Source organism: Carettochelys insculpta, chromosome 10, assembly GCF_033958435.1.
Source record: "Carettochelys insculpta isolate YL-2023 chromosome 10, ASM3395843v1, whole genome shotgun sequence".
Classification (NCBI taxonomy): Eukaryota; Metazoa; Chordata; order Testudines; family Carettochelyidae; genus Carettochelys; species Carettochelys insculpta.
In genome coordinates this window covers 21,846,381-21,859,597 of record NC_134146.1, presented here as the reverse complement: position 1 = coordinate 21,859,597, position 13,217 = coordinate 21,846,381, and the positions used below count along the sequence as shown (strand labels likewise).

At 45.0% G+C, this 13,217-nt stretch overlaps 1 protein-coding gene across 2 annotated transcripts in view; it reads left to right on the top strand.

Annotated features, from left to right (window-relative positions):
- Window positions 1-1,096: 1,096 nt before the first annotated feature.
- Window positions 1,097-13,217, top strand: part of GK5 (glycerol kinase 5) — a 68,818-nt gene continuing 56,697 nt past the window's right edge. For both annotated transcript variants that reach the window (XM_075004015.1, XM_075004016.1), the window contains exons 1-4: window positions 1,097-1,508; window positions 7,310-7,403; window positions 10,697-10,772; window positions 12,860-12,953. In XM_075004015.1, coding sequence (XP_074860116.1) covers window positions 1,377-1,508; window positions 7,310-7,403; window positions 10,697-10,772; window positions 12,860-12,953 — 396 coding nt within the window. In that variant the 5' untranslated portion in view covers window positions 1,097-1,376. The remainder of the gene's footprint in view (window positions 1,509-7,309; window positions 7,404-10,696; window positions 10,773-12,859; window positions 12,954-13,217) is intronic.

The window sequence follows — 13,217 nt, the reverse complement described above, 5'->3', positions numbered from 1 at the left end:
GAGATGAGACTGTATCATGGGATTTCTTTTACATGTACCAAACAGATATATACTTCTGCCTTTTCTGCATTATTATTGATATTTCTACCATTTCTATCTAGTAATGGACTAACACCCTTGTCAACTTCTTGTTCCTAACATTTTAAAAACTCTACCTTACTGTCCGTGACTCTGGTGGTCACAGATTCCTGTTTCCTTTGACTTCCACAGTCAGCATGTCAGTGTGATCTAGGAGCCCTGAGACCAGAATCCTACTAAAGACATGAAACTGAGTCCTCACTCTGACACACCCATGTCCTTGCACTGGAAAACCCCCTTCCCTACTGCTAATATCCATGCCTTTTGGGCTGGGATTCCCCTACTAGGGTTAACTGAAAACTAAACCTAGGAGCCCTGCCAGCTGCAGAAGCTCATGAGCTCAAGCAGCTCCCTGACCAGCACAGTTCACATTGTGATAGAGGCAGCCAGTGCTGCTTCCTGGACCAAGTGGTGCCTCCTATATCTGGGACTATTTGGGCGCAGGTGGCTTGGAAGCTGCTAGGTGCCATATGCAAGGATGAGTCCCTGCATACTCCCCACCCATGTGCCAGCAGCCACATGAGCCTAATTAAACAATTTTTCAACATATATCGGCCAGATAAGCAAAGTGCTCAGGCCACATGTCCCTGGGGCTGGAAGTACAATTTCTGGATTTGCAGCCAAAGATTGCTAGAAGCTGGTACAGTCCATAACACTATTAGTGGACAGCACATCCTTGTCCAGACTTTTAAAACGCAGCACTAGTGGCTAATCACAATCTAGAATTTCGGGAGTTGGGACCAAAAACTGGCAGATTCAAGATGCCAGGTCTGGGCACTGTCTGACAGCTGCCAGAGGCAGCACCATTCCCGTGTGTTCTCCCTTTGCAGAGTAAAATTAGCTAGTTGGCCACACATTGTCCAGCTCAGGAGCCCCACGTGCAGCTCTCCAGCGCCTGTGCCACGGTGCACTGACCTGGGAATTTACCGCTGCAGGAGCTTCTGCTCATCCTGTGGTTGGGCGGGGAGAGGGCGGGTGAGGGAAATACAGGATGTGACTTTTCGCCCAGTGACGTCCTGCTACGAGGCTGGGCCCCGAGGGTTGTTTTGTTACTGTATAAAAGCACCAGCAGCGGCCAGGCTGGGCCTCCCTTCAGGGCACTGGGCTGGGCCTCACCTTTGCCTCCAGCAAGCAGTTCTTTAGTCCTCGGAACTCTGCTTATGCTCGTCCCACCTCCGTCGCCCGGGCCACCCATCGGCCCGCCCATGGCGTAGGGGACGCCGGCTGGCTCGCGTGGCGAGCAGGGTCACTTAGCGCGCGCCTGCCCCACGCCCAGCCGCTGCTTCCCCGTGGGGGAGATGCCGCGCTGCGACGAAGGGCCGGGCGCCGCCGCCGCCACGTACGTGCTGGGGGTGGATGTGGGCAGCACGGTGCTGCGCTGCCACGTCTACGACAAGGCGGCCACAGTCAGAGGCACCAGCTGCAAGAAGGTGAATGGCGGGGGGGGGAAGAAAACGGCTGTGGGGAAGGGGGGAGCTTAGCCCCACCTCCTGCCGCACGTCAGCAGGGGGGTCCCCCCTCGTCCGGGCACCGCGTAACCGCCGCGCGCCTCTCCCCTGAGGGGACTCAGCCCTCGCCCTCCCCATACTCCCACCACGCGCGGGTGCTCCCCGGCCCCTGCTGCCCCCCCTCCCGCTCGTCTGTCGAGGCGCGCGCTCGCCGCTCTGAGCTGCGCCGCCGCCCCAGCCCCGGCCGCCAGGGTGCGAGCGCTCAGCCCCGCCAATCCCAGCGCCGCCGCCCCAGCCCCGGCCGCCACGCACGCGCCGCCGGCGCTGGCGGGGACAGCACTACGGGCGCCCGCAGAGGCGGTTTGGTGCCGGCGGAGGAGGAGTCTGGAGGCGCTTTGTTCCCAGCACTCGCGTCAGGGCTTTCCCAGCCGCTGCAGATCGCTCGACGGGCACCACAGCCTGGTGTGTGCTGGGGGGCGGGGCTGTCCTTAGTCACCCCGGGGCCGAAGAGGCGGCGGCTGGGAGCACCCGCTGGGTCTTCATGTCCCGCCGTGTGGCGCTCGTGAGCTCGGTGCTGTGGCTGCTGCAACCTGGGAACTCGCACTCCGGAGAGGATCTAGCCTCAGGGTTACCGTATTTGACCTTCCAAAAAGAGCAGACCCCAGAGAGGGAGTGCGTCTGTGTCAGTGTCTGCCCGCTCGGGCTGCATTAATGGGCTAGATGTACTGCAGGAGTTGGTAGATACTGATCCGCATACGCTCCTTCTCAGCGGTGTCCCCTCTTTTATGTGGTCACCTTAGATCTACTTAACTTAAAAGTGCGAAGGCCTGCTGGACCTATTCGCACAGCTCACAACCTCTGCAAGTGGCAATAAAGAACCCCAAAGTTAGGGCGACCATCCGTCCCATTTTGGCCAGGACATGCCAATATTTCAAGCACCATCCTGGTATCCCAATTTATTTTCCCAAAGGGACTAATTGCCCCATGTTTCACTTTTTTACACATGCAGGTGGCTGCCCCTGGTTTGGGCTCCCTGTGGCTGAAGGATCTGGGAGTCAGATTGGTGTGGCTGCTGCCCAGCTTCCTCTGGCTGGCAGGAGCCAGATCAGTGCAGTCCCGCACAGCTTCCCGCAGCTGCTGGAAGCCTGGAGCTTTGCTGGTGGGGCAACAGCCCCGTTCCTGGTGCTCCAAGTCATGGAGCAAAAGAGCTGGAGCGGCTCTGCATACTCCCACAGCAGGATGGCAGTGCCCACATGACAGTCACCACCTGACTCCCAGGTGGGGTGACCATCCATCCCATTTTTGCCAGGATGGTGTCATTCCCCTGTGTCCCATATTTGGCTGGGGGAGATATGGTCACCCTACCCCAAATATATCCTGTCTGCTGTAACTGCGTTCCATTTCTTATGCTCACTCGTGTTCCCTCTAATCTTTCCCACCTCTAGGCAGAATGAATTTTTGTTATATACATCAATATGGAGGTGATGTGTGTATCATTCTCCCTCGTAACTATAGGTTGCGAAGCTTAATAATTGTTAGCAAAATGCTTTGATATCCTTTAGCGAAAGATGATACATAATTGCAAATTAAATTATACTCTGAATTGGTGGCTACTGTTTAATATTTTCTTCACATTAGGGTTTGAGTGCAGATATATATTATGATGATGAATGTGACTGGGATGCAGTACAACCACTTAAATGGAATACAATATAACTCACAGGAGCAGCTCTAAGATCAGCACTAGAGATGCAAAGTGCCTGTTGTTTCCTTTGAACATTCCTATACTTTGGATACAAGAATCTCTTAGCCTTTTGTGTTTTTAATTTATTGTACCAATAATATATTGATAAAGTTAATAGTAAGATGAACTTCAAATGTGTTAAGTTCTACAGAAACAGAAGAGAGAATTCTATCTATCCTTGGTGGGAAAGATGTATATTATGTTAATTTTTTGTTAGCCTGCATAGTGTTAAAATTAGTGTGGACATTGGATTTGCTATTTAATGTTCATTTAACTCTTGATAGAAGTTTTTAGTTTTTTTCATACAAAATTGGCTAATAACCAACAAAAATAGCATTTGTTAGTCCTTTGAGAGAACTCTGTGGTTCAGCTTGAGATGCTGAGCTGGTAGCTATGTTCTAATGCAACTAAAACATCTGTGACCCACCATAATGAAGAAACAGCTGGATGATAAGTCAGTTAAACAGCTGGCATAAAATCACTTTCATGTGTTTTACAGTTGAAAGTGGTATGCTCAAGTTTCTTTTTAATTTTCCATTATTATAATTCAGCAGCACTGTATTGGGTTGTTAGTTCCTGTTTTAAGGCCACATCTACGCTACAGAAAGCCCATGGGTTTTGGTTTTTTTTAAATAGCTGGTTTCAGCAAAGTCAGTGTAGATGGGTATACCAGTTGGTCATAACTAGCTTCAAATGCTTTTTTTGAAAAAAATGTTTGAGGCTGCTTGAGACAGTGCTGAATGAAGCAATGTTTGAAAATGGCTGTTAATTGGTGGGGGTTGTGGCTGACTCACAAATATCAATGATATTTTTTCTCTTTATACTCAATTGTGTATATCACAAAAGGGTCAGAGTTTGGTAAAATGGTTTGTTTTTCTTTTCTAAATTCAGCAGCGTGCTTGGGGCCAGCAGCCAGTAGCTGGTGCTGAGTGGCAGGTCAGAATTAAGGTTGTCCAGCTGCACCACTTCCCCTCTGCCAGCTCAGGCCCCTCATGCAGTGCCAATGTCCCCACCATGGCCCAGCTCGTCAGTACTGGCTGTGTTCCCAGTTCTGGGCCCATCCCTCCAGCTCCTGGGCAGTAGGATCCACCCACAGTAAAGTTCCCTCTGATCTTTTACATCTATGTGCAGAATAATGTTTGTGCTTCAAGATATATGAATGTTCCCCACCTAGAAACAAAAAAACCTAGCCATGGGAGCTCTGCCAAATCAGCTGAGAGGCAATTGAATCTCTCCTGAATTGCCACACAAGTGCACAGTGTGCAGGGAACATTGGCCCCCAGCCACTAGGGATGTTAAAATTTAACCTGTTAACTGGTGAGCCTCATGAGGCTTACTGGTTGTGGTTAACCAGTGGGGACTGAAGCAGCCCCCTGCCCACTGTGGTCACAGGGCTGCTCCAGCATGGCGAGAGCAGCACTCATCTATGGTAGGCCAGGAGTGCTGTGGACAGGCAGCACTCTAGCCCGGCTGGTGCAGCCCTGGTCTGCAGCATATCAGGGCAACTGTAGATGGGGCTCTGCAGCCCAGCTGGAGCAGCCTTGATCCACAGTGGCCCCAGGAGTGCCACAGGCAGGGGCCACTCCAGACAGCCTCCAGAGCTTTCCCAAAGGAACTCCATCCTATTAACTGTTTTCAGTGGGGCTTACTCCAAATTAAATGTACTCTGAGTAACTTTTTTCATAATTGGAAATCAGATCTGCATCAAAATGACAATGAAGCAGGGGAAGATGAGAGCTAGTTGTAGAAGTTTTAAGGACAGTGTACATTTAGTGTTCTGAGGATTTGTCTGTTAGAGTTAATAAAATATGAAAATAAAGTTTAAGGACAGTTATCAGTCGGTAACTCAGAAGACTACTGCAGTTATAAATGTGAAACATTTATTTAACATTTTAAAATTTAGTTTAATAAAATGTAAGTGCTGGCCAGGTCCTGCTCTGGGCTGCCCCACCCACCTCCCTGCTGGGTTCTGCCATGGGCTGCCCTGCCCATATCCACCCAGGTCCTGCCCTGGGTTGCTCCCTGTCCATGATTGTGGCTTCGTGGTTGCTGCCAAGAGGCTTCACCGAACTAGCCCCTGCTCCTGGCCACAAGGCTGTCTGATGCAGTAGCATCGGTGGTCCTGCTAAACTACAGCTGTTGCCCAGATCAGAGAGTACCGGATTTCAGAGATGCAACCACCACTAAATTATACCAACAAATGAGAATAAAAGTACAACTGCAAACAAGATTAAAATTTATTTTAATTATGATTTCCAGCCTCCTGTATTAAATCAGTCTATAATATGGAGTGTTATTTGCATAGGAAAAATAAGATCCAAGATGACAAAATCTAAAAAAATTGCACAAAGCATGTTATCTACTTTCCTTAATTTTACATGGGAGTTGTGAATAATGTTGATAAAATAAATGATTGGCTGTTTAGAAATAAAAAATCCCTTTTAATGTGTAGCTTTACATTTTTTTTAATCTTGCAACAATTTTTAAGGTATTTACGTTTAAAACTATACTTAACAGCTACAATTAAAGTCTTATATATTCCTAACTTCTCAGTTTTTGAGCAGAATTTACTTTCTGCTTGTAGTGCAGCAAAAATTATAATCCTTTCTGCATTGAAAACATGAACACACTTAGGGCTGGATTTTCTCCTGCCTAGCAAGAAAGCTTAAGAGAGTTTAGTTGTTCCACCTCAGTGAGCAGGAAGGCCACTTAAAGCTTTGGGGGTGAACCCTACTATTTTGTGCTACTAAAGGGGACAGTTTAAATGGAAAGAAGTGACATCCATTTATAATATTCCTCCAAGTATATCCACTGAGTTATAATATGAATGTCCCTATTGTGTGTACCATCTGAGCCTTCATACTTATAGTTTTCAGAGATAATGAGGAGTCCTGTGGCACCTTAAAGACTAGCATTTATTTGGACACAAGCTTTCATGGATAAAACCTTCTTCGTTAGAGCCATTAAAGTGGGTTTTACCCAGGAAAGCTTGTGTCCAAATAACTTTTAGTCTTTAAGGTGCCACAGGACTCCTTGTTGTTTTTGCAAATAGTGACTAAAACAGCTACCCCTCTGAGTATTCCAAGAGATAGCTGTGTTAGTCTGCTTCAGCAAAAACAATGAGGAGTCCTGTGGCACCTTAAAGGTTAACAGATTTATTTGGGCACAAGCCTTTATGAGCTGTAGCTCACTTTGTCGATGCATGATGTGGAAGCTTGTGTTGGCAGAGGTTTATCCATAAGGGGAAAGGAGTGTTACATCAGTGCTAATCAGGCTAATTCAATCAGTTAGTAGAAAGGTGAGAATATACCTAAAAGGGAAAATTACTTTTCATAATGGGTTAGCTATTCCCAGTTCCTATTCGGATCCATTCTAATGGAGTCAAGTTTGCATATGAATTCCAGCTCAGCAGTTTCACGGTGCAATTTGTTTTTGAAGTTTTTTTGCTCAAGTATAATACTTTCAAGTCTGTAACTATGTGTCCAGGGAGATTATATGTTACTGTTATTGATCTCTGATTTATGTTCATTCTTGTGTGTAGAGATAGTCTGGTTTGTCCAGTGTACACGATAGAGAGGCATTGCTGGCACATGATGGCATATATCACATTAGTAGATGAGCAGGTGAATGAGCCCCTGAGGGTATGATTGATGTGGTTGGATCTTATGATGGTGTCACTAGGCTAGATACATGGACGCATTGCCAGCCGGATTTCTGGTAGGGTTTGGTTCCTGGGTTACTCTTTCTGTTGTGTTTTGTGTACAAAGAGTATTTGTTTCAGATTGGATAGCTTTCTGTAAGTGAAGTCTGGTCTGCCTCCCAAAGTTCTGAGAGTGAAGGATTGTTATCTAGGATAGGTTGTAGATCCTTGATGTGTGGGAGAGGTTTTAGCTGAGGCCATAAGTAATGGCCAGTGACATTCTGTTGCCTTCTTTTGTGGGTCTGTCCGGTAGTAGCTGATTTCTGGATATCTGCCTGGCTCTATATTAACTCATAGTATAATTACTGTTCATGGGAATACTGTATTTCTTTTGAACAGATAGAAACACTTCATCCTCACCTTGGCTGGGTTGAATTAGATCCTGAAGTTCTGTGGACTCAGTTCACGGATGTAATAAAAGAGACAGTACAAGGTAATTATTCATGAACCCAAAGAACAGCAGCTGATGTTAACTAAGCCGTTTCACCTGGTCCTTATTTTTGTACTTATGCTACATGTCATCTTCTGAAAACATATTAATGTTGCTGAATAGAAAACTACAGAATACCTTAATTGCTATTTAACAACCTAATCCTGTAAACCTTCAGGCATCTACAATAAACTCTTTCATATCTGGCAGCCCTGGAACTGGAAGGTTGCCACATATTCACATATTCTGGATACTAGAGAGGTGTACTTAGCAATGGATAACACTGAAAAAAAACAAGATTATATATTAAGAAACAAACAAAAATGTATGCAGAGTATTTTATTTACCAACAACAGTAGTGCTGTACACGTATACTGTAGTTGCTGTATTTATTTATGTATTCATTATACTGTACCTGTGGAAAATGAAAGTAAAATTTACTTATGGTTAAAATGCCAGTTACAGTAAAATTTCTTTTATCCAGCCTCTGATGGTCTGGAAATCATGATGGTCTGGCATCTGTAGTCCCCTGAGATACATGAGGGCTGTGGGATGGTGAAGAAGCTGGAGGAGCTCAGGGTGGTGAAGAAACTGGCTCAACAATGCTGCCCATTTCACCCAATCTCTCCTCACCCAGGCATTGAGATGCAAAGGCCAGAACAACCTTGTTTGTGCTGTAACGGAAGGAGCCAGCACCTGCCACCAGGTTACAAGTGCAACCTTGGCCAGACCCAGCCTGTGGCGCCCAGGCCCTACCCAGGCTGTACCCCTCAGCGCAGCACCCCCGCTCAGCAGACACCGACTGCACGGCCCAGCCCTCTCTTACTGGCTCGGCCCCGTGCACGCAGGGCAGGGGCCTGGCTCTCAGGCGTCTGTTAGCCATGTGCTAAGCAGCCTGCGGAGCCACTGTTCCAAGTACCATGGTGCTGGCCCAGGGCACACTGAGCTCTGCAGGCCTCGGGGCTCTGCTCATTGGGGGCAGTGGCACGCACATGTTTTTTCCTCTGCCAGTGGACGTGCAAGCAGCACTGTAGAGCCCGCGGTAGTGAAGAAGGTGGTGACGTGTGGGGGTGGTGAAGCTGCAGCTGGGCATGGAGGTGGTGAGCTGTGATGGAGGGGATTGAACTAGGGCGTGGGGGTTGTGGTGACGTCCAATAATCTGGAAAATTTGGTAATCCAGCACCTGTCTGGTCCCGGATGTGCTGGATTAAAGGAACTTTACTGTATCTGAGAATTCTGGATGATAGAATGTTCGATATGAAAGAGTTTACTGTAAGTAACTTCGTGCACAAAAACTTTCACATGACCGTGTACTTATAAGACTGGGCCCCTATTTAGTGATTTTAATGAAGCTTTCAATGATAACTTACTAGAGAGTGACAAAAATCTCGAATTAGTACCAGTTTTGGTTCACTGTGTATAGTCCTTCAGTTTAAATGGGATTTCTTAACGTATCCTTTGGGTAAATTCATCGGCACACAAATCCCTTTGAAGTCAATCAGAACTCCCTTCAGGGAACGTGAAGACAAAATGTAGCCCATAAACATTTGTATAATTTATGGAATGCTAATTTTGAACTTAAAATAACTTTGTCTGCCATGAAATATGTTGTATCAAAATTAGTAAGTCACTCAGCAAATACCAAATTCTACAATTTTTTAAATATAAATGAACATTATTACATATGATTTTTAAGTTGTCAGACATGTCCCATATTACTAATATCTTAATTAAAATCCAGTTTGCATCTTGCTAGTCATGCTTTTTATTCGCTTTATGTATTTTGCTTTTTTATTTTTTTCCTCAGAATAAATAATGAAAATCAGTGAAGTCTGTTGCACGTTCAGGTTATTAAGGTTGCAGTGTTTGGGATTAATCTCTATGAGGAACAGTTTGTTTAGAACAGCTGTTTTCTCTGGAATTAAGAAAAGAAAGTTGTGGAGATTTATAGGTTTAATAAAAGTATTCATTTATAAAGTATAGATTTTAGTGTTTCATATGCTTGCTTTTAATTCTAGAAGTATTCACTTGCCTTATTGAGATTGAATGATTATATGAAGTCCTTTTCTATAGCTTAGCAATTATCACTTATTTTTTTCTTAGACCTGTGAGTTACATGGGGGGCAGGGATACTTTGTCTGAGTGCTTCTACAAACCAATAATTTCTCCCCATTGTCCATGCAATACAAAAATGTTTTTGTTTATTTATGGGACTTCATTGTCTTTCATCTAGCCTATGTTGTGCTTCCAAAAGTATCTATAACTTCCATCTACCCCTATGAAAATCTCATGACTTCTGCCATGGAGGAAGAATAGCTGTGGTCTCCTCATGCTGCTTCTGAATAGGCCTATGGGGAATGCCTAATAAAAATACAGTCAACCCTCAAGTTACATGGGGGTTGCATTTCTTCAACCACTGCATAACTCGAATTTTCATGCAAGTCGAATTTGTGTGCAAATCCTGGACTTGCAGGAGCCAGGAAACTGACCAGTTCAACAGGACCGGTCAGTTTCCGAGGTCCCAGGAGTGGCCTGGCTCCCAGCTCTGCTCCACTAGCAGAGAAGGGAAACTGAGCAGGGCAACAACTTTGTTCAGTTTCCTGGCTCCAGCCAGTGGAGGGAGCCAGGAACCAAGGGCAGCCTGGTTCCCGGCTCCCCTCTCTCCCTTGGAACCAGGAAACTAACCAGGGCTTCTGCCCTGCTAGTTTCCCAGCTCTGCAAGCAGAGGGGAGCAGGAGCCAGGCTGCTGCTCCTGACAGAAGTGGTTTCCTCTCAGGGGGGCAGCCGTGTGTCAGGCTGCCATCCCAGACATGGGAGTGGTTTTTCCCTGCTCCTGTCATGGATGGCAGCCAGACTTGTGACTGCTGCTTTCAGGGGCAACAGCCATGAGTGAAGCAGCCTGACTATTGGCTGCCACCCCTGAGAGGAAACCGTGGCAAGAGTCAGGCTCCTGCCAGGGGAAGCAGTCGCATTAACCTGAGACATGTGCAACTTGATTGTGTATATCTCAAGGGTTTACTCTATAGGTAGCAAAAGGGCCAATGTGCAGACATTGCTTTTGTAAAATCCAGGATTACGTGTTCACCTATTTTCGAACAACTGGTTTAGTTCTGCTGATCTATGCTGCTTATTTGGCTATTTCAGCAGTTATGTCACTTTATCAGCTATCCAGTATGTAAAAATCAGTATTTATTGTAGTTGAACAATTTCCTAACTCCCCATAAGGCTTTATATTTCTGTCATAATATTAGTATAAATGTGATTTATCAAATTTTAAAATACATTCTTACTTTTAGCTGCAGGACTACAAACGAATCAAATTGCTGGTCTTGGAATCTCAACACAGAGAGGAACTTTCATAACATGGAACAAGTATGTACAAGGTGTACAGATTAAAATGAATGCACATTGCAAAAATGCATTGGTTTGCACTATCTTTAAGCCCATTACAGAACAAATTATAAAACCATAATGAGCTTACAATTTAATTTGCCTTTAGTTTCCATGCTCATATAACTTGTAGTAGAAAGGGAGCCGAGGTAAGGGGAGGACAAAAGTTACAGCAGTGAAATGATGCAGTTACTTCAGGAATGATTAGCTCTTGATGCCTCAAGTGATGGAGGAGCTGTATACTCGGTTTCACTTTCTGTAGGTAGAGGTCCTGACTGTTGTACAAGTCTTCCAGATAGTTAGAGAACAAAATATGTGAATGAACTATAGATGCCATCTAGTATCTCATGAAGAGCCAGCTGAATGAGCTGTGACCATCTCTAGTTCTGAAAAACTGAACAGGAAAAATCACACTTCAGAAATTGTGTTGTTGAGAAATTAACTCCTTTACAAACAAAACAAAACAAAACAAAACAAAAGCTACTGCTGCAAAATCCAGATATCAGTATCTGTATTGGGGTAAAAATTTGGACACTGACTCACAAGTCCACTCACTTTAGATTTTAAAATTTCAGGTAGGATTATTGTCATTTATAGAGTGTGGACATAAATTTATGCTAGACAAATAATAAAGACAAGACAGAATTGGTAAATGGGCCTGTTATTTACTAACAAAGATCTAAATTTCTGCTAAGCTGTGCAGCTTCCCATCAAGCCCTGCGCAGGGGTTCAGGGCAGCAGTGGGAAGAGATACCTCTCCTCAAGTCCTGAAGCTCTCACAGCCAGCAGGAAGGAGCATCTCCTTGCCAGCCACAGTAAAAAGCAGCCCTGGCTGGTGGGGAAGCACTTCTGCCTATTCCTGCAGCTGGCGGAATGGTGCTCCTCCCTGCCAGCCTGAGCATGGAGTAACTATGGCTGGCAGAGAAACACCCCTCCTTGTCGGCCCAAACAGAGCTGCTGGAGCAGCTCCATGCTCGGGCCAGAGCTCATTACTACTTGTCCTATCTTCAGTAGATGTAGGGAACAGTTTATCACAGTCCTTTTTATAATACCCCTTCACATGCCTGAAGATTGTTTTCAGGTCCTACTTCAGTCTTCTTATGTCAAGACTAAAACTAGCCAAGTTTTTTTCTTTTTCCTCCTAGGTCAAGTTTTCCAAAACTTTTATCTTTTTTGTTGCTCTGCTCTAGAATCTCTCTAGTTTGTCCACATCTTTCCTGAAGTATGACTTCCAGAACTGGACATAGTACTCCATCCAAGGGCTCATCTGTGTTAAGTAGAATGGGACAGTTATCTCCCATGTCTTACATATGGCACTCCTGTGAATACACCCCAGAATGATATTATTCTTTTTCACATCACAGTGTTGACTCTCATTCAGTTCAACGTTCAGATCTCCAGACTCTCTAGCTCCTCCCTCAAAGCAGTCAGCATTAGCTACTTCCTGCTGTGTTTGTATAGGTATAGTTTATAGCAATCTAGAACAGTTTGGCTGCCTAGCTTTTGATTAGGTCTTGATTATGCTTTGTAAAAGTATGTTGTGTTTTGTTTTGTTTTTATTTTTTCCACCGCTACAGTTCTGGCTATGAACTTTATTTATCACCACGTTGTCTAAATGCTTGCTAACTACATAAAATTCTGGTTTTGAGTAATTGTTTTAGGAATTACTGCTAACAAATGTTCTCTTTCTTTAAATACTTTAATGTACAGTAAGAGCTGTGTTATCTGGCACTCGGATAACTGGCACGTGCAGTTAACCAGCATGCCTGGCTGGGGCTGGCTGCTAAGCCAGTGGAACAGGGTGGGCTGTCCAGTCAGGGCTGGAGGCACAGTGGACGACTAACCTGGTTGGAGCCAGTGACCGCAAGGCCAGCTGCCCGCTGCCAGAACAGGACCAGTGGGGGCCAGCAGTCCCAGTTCAAATAACTGGCAGATTTTTATCATCTGCCAACTCCTGGTCCCTGGAGACTCTGGATAATAAAGGTTGTACTGTAGTGTTGTTTTTCAGCAATGTATTTTCTGTGTCTTCAAACTGGAATGTTCAAATCCCATTTCTTACTGGTTTTCAGGAAGACAGGAAAACCATTCCATAATTTCATAAGCTGGCAAGACCTAAGAGCTTCTCAACTTGTAAATTCCTGGAATAGTAGTCTCATATTGAAGGTAAGGCTATTTATTGACTATGCTGCTAAGATACAGCTTTTGTTCATTTACCCAAATTAGGTGTGATAAATTACATTAGTTTACAATTTTAAATAAAATAATAAGGTTAGCACATAAAATAATAAGACACGAAAGCAAAGAAATTAAGCACTGATGCTCTGTGTACCTACATCTCTAGTATATGTGTATAACTTTGAATCTTCTTGTTTTATTAGTCTCTCACATGGAAATGTTGCAAGCGAATGATGTATATTTTTCTGAATT